Source organism: Phaseolus vulgaris, chromosome 9 (genome assembly GCF_051622355.1).
Source record: "Phaseolus vulgaris cultivar YP4 chromosome 9, ASM5162235v1, whole genome shotgun sequence".
NCBI lineage: Eukaryota > Viridiplantae > Streptophyta > Magnoliopsida > Fabales > Fabaceae > Phaseolus > Phaseolus vulgaris.
The window spans coordinates 6,815,850-6,818,984 of NC_143506.1; the positions used below are offsets into that span (position 1 = coordinate 6,815,850).

The window sequence follows — 3,135 nt, forward strand, 5'->3', positions numbered from 1 at the left end:
CAACCCAAAGGGCATCACTGTGTAGCAATAGCAAGACAACTCTGTCATGAACGCTGTCTTGCATTCGTCCCTGGGATGCATGTTAATCTGGTTATACGCAGAAAAAGCATCCAGGAAGTTGAGCATCCTGCAGCCCGAGGCACTGTCCACCAAGGCGTCAATGCTTGGTAGGGGGTAAGAGTCCTTGGGGCAAGCTTTGTTGAGGTTCGTGAAGTCAACACACATCCTCCACTTCCCGTTGGCTTTCTTGACCAGGACCACATTTGCCAACCACTCAGGGTATTGGATCTCCCTTATATGGATGTCGCTCAAGAACTTTTTCGTCTCTTCCTTTATGAACTGCCGCCTCTCCTCTTTGAACTTTCTTCTTCTCTGGCGGACAGGCCTGACCTGGGGGTCCATGGTGAGGCGATGGCATAGGAAGTCTGGGTCTATGGCAGGCATGTCCGAGGCGGACCATGCGAAGGCATCCAGATGCCGTGCTATGACCTCGACAATCTGGTCCTATGTCGCTTGGCCTAGTGATTTGCCAAGTTTGAACATCTTGCCTCAAATCTTCCTCTCCAAAACGTCTCCTACTGGTTCGAGTTGCCTCTCCCGGGCGATCTTTGCACAAACGACCCCTTCTTCACTTGGTGCTAGTGTGGTGACCATGAACATCCCTCTCTTTGTCTTGAGGCTATTCTCGTAGCACCACTTAGCCTCCTTCTGGTCTGACTTGATGGTGATCACCTTTCCTCCCAAGTCAGACAGCTACATCTTCATGTGCCTCGTCGATGCCACCGCCTTTAACCTATTCAGTGTGGGTCTACCCAACAGTATGTTATAAGCTGAGGGGGCGTTAACCACTAGGTACCTAATTTCTCTGTGCGGGAGGCGACGCCATCTGCGAAGGTGGTTCTTAGCTCTTGGTGCGAAACCGTACAAACAACTAGTGTAAGGCCTTGGTTGGTCAGGAGACAATTGCAGCTTGTTGAAGGTCGTCCAGAACATCACGTCTGCCGAGCTTCCCTATTCAACCAGTACATGGTGTACCTTTCTCCCTGCGGTCACTACTTAGATCACCACTATGTCATTGTCGTAGGGGACGACATCTCAGAGGTTGGCCTTGGTGAAGACAAGGTCGACGTCAAGGGCTTGATCTGCCTCTTGCGCCTCTACTGCCATTACTGCTCGTGCATACTTCTTCCGCTGAGAAGTGGTTTACCCTCCACCTGAAAACCCCCCTGAGATGGCATGAATCTTGCCATGGACGAGCATCTCGTGCCCCTGATCTTCTCCTGGCGTTGTCAAGGCCTGGGCTCCCTGTGACTCGACCAAGTAGTCCTTCAGGAAACCATTCTTCACCAGCTCGTCTAACTGGTGTCCCAACACCAAACAGTTTTGTATTGGGTGGCCAAACGCTTGGTGGAACTCACACCAGGCGTTCTTGTTAGGTCCCAACTTCTTGTCGGTCTTTACAGGTATCTTCAATCTCTTCGCTATGTTGGGGACGACGATCAAGTCCTTCAATTCTACTACGAAGTTGTGCCTTGGTGGCACATTCTCCCTTGTGTGCCCCCTGGTTTGGGGCTTCCTTGGCTCGTAAGGCTGCTGCTTCGCTGAGGCCCTCTTCTCTGTCATTGCCTCATGTTCTATCATGGGCTGAGGTCGACCTGATGCTCGCGGGTGCGAGGGAACAATGCATGTGCGCTTCTCGTTGACATCTCCCTCCGCAACAATGTGAGCCACCGCTCGACGCATAATCTCGTCGAAAGTCTTGGGGCGGTTCCTGATGAGCGATTCACTGAAGGGTCCCGACACGATCTCCTTCCTGAACGCGTGTACCGTCATGGTCTTGTCCTTGGTGTTCAACTTCACCACCTGTGCCCCAAAACGATTGAGGAACTCCTTCAGGGACTCTCCCTGATACTATCTCGCGTTGAAAAGATCGTAAGAAATGGGGGGGGGGGGGAGCCCGATTTGCAATGTACTGCTCTCTGAACAGCTTAGATAGTTGCATGAACGACGTCACATGGCTATCAGGGAGGCTGATGAACCAATCCACCACTGTGCCCATCAGCGTGCTCATGAACAGCTTGCAACGCACCGCGTCAGAGCCCCCAACCAACATCATCTGCGTGTGGAAGGCTGTGAGATGAGCCTCTGGGTCCTCTACACCTGTGAAGGTGGCTTTGGGCTCCACGAACATGGCTGGTATCACGACGTCCATGATCACTTGCGAGAATGGCATTGGGAAATCTCTAGGTGGTTTGGCAGATTCTTTCTCTTCCACCTCAAGTTCCCCTGCCTGATTCCGCAAATCCCTGCGTAATTCTTCATTGGTTCTGCACAATTCTTCATTCCTTGCTTGCGACACAGCCAGATCAACCTGGATGCGTTCTTGATCCCCTCTTGATGTCGCCACTGCTTCTTGGAGGGCCTGCATCGTTTCCATGATCTGTTGCAGGGTGAGGCTCTCGCCTCCGTTTGGTGCAACGGATCCTTGCCTCGTATTTCTCATCTTGTTGGATCTTTCTCTCATTCTTGTGAATGGGACTGTTTTAAATCGTGCCCCACGGTGGGCGTCAAATGTTCCTGCCGGTTGACTCGATTGTCTTCGTACGTCTACAACGATCACACGCCCAAAAATCTCAGCCTTCGTGCTTTTCTACGATCAAACACCTAAAATTGCAAAGGCAAAGGGCGCCCTAGAGGCCGTTTGTACTCCGACGCTCAAGTCAGTACTGGGGCTAGGAAACACCAAAACACTTAGCCGTAAAGCTCTGTGTAATCTGTGTGTGTATTCACATAAATGTTGCGAACCTTATTAGGTTTGATACTACCCTTTATATACTCTAGGGTTTCCGCTAACCGCATTTAGGGTTTCTGAGGGCATGCCTTAGCGCCGCTATCACCCACGCTTAGGGAAATCTAGCGCGTAAGGCTCCCTTACTAGAGTGCAACCTCTGACGGGATGACCATCTAGGTACCAACTTGTGCACCTAATCTCTGGGGCCATCCGTCATGGGAGTGACCTAGCTGTTCACGTGCCATGCATCCAGCTTACCCCTGGAACGTAACCCTCACGAGCCATAGCTCTTCTAGTGGCCCTTTACTTGTGCTATGCCTGAACGCGTCAGTCACACCACACGC

The 3,135-nt window shown here is 51.7% G+C and overlaps 1 protein-coding gene across 1 annotated transcript; it reads right to left on the bottom strand.

Annotated features, from left to right (window-relative positions):
- Positions 1–1,203: 1,203 nt before the first annotated feature.
- LOC150025129 (uncharacterized) lies at positions 1,204–2,428 on the bottom strand. Its single transcript, XM_090295627.1, has 2 exons — positions 2,219–2,428; positions 1,204–1,863 (listed from the first exon to the last, which is right to left on the bottom strand). The coding sequence occupies exons 1-2, from the start codon at positions 2,426–2,428 to the stop codon at positions 1,204–1,206; spliced, it is 870 nt and encodes a 289-aa protein (XP_090151753.1).
- Between the last annotated feature and the right edge of the window lie 707 nt (positions 2,429–3,135).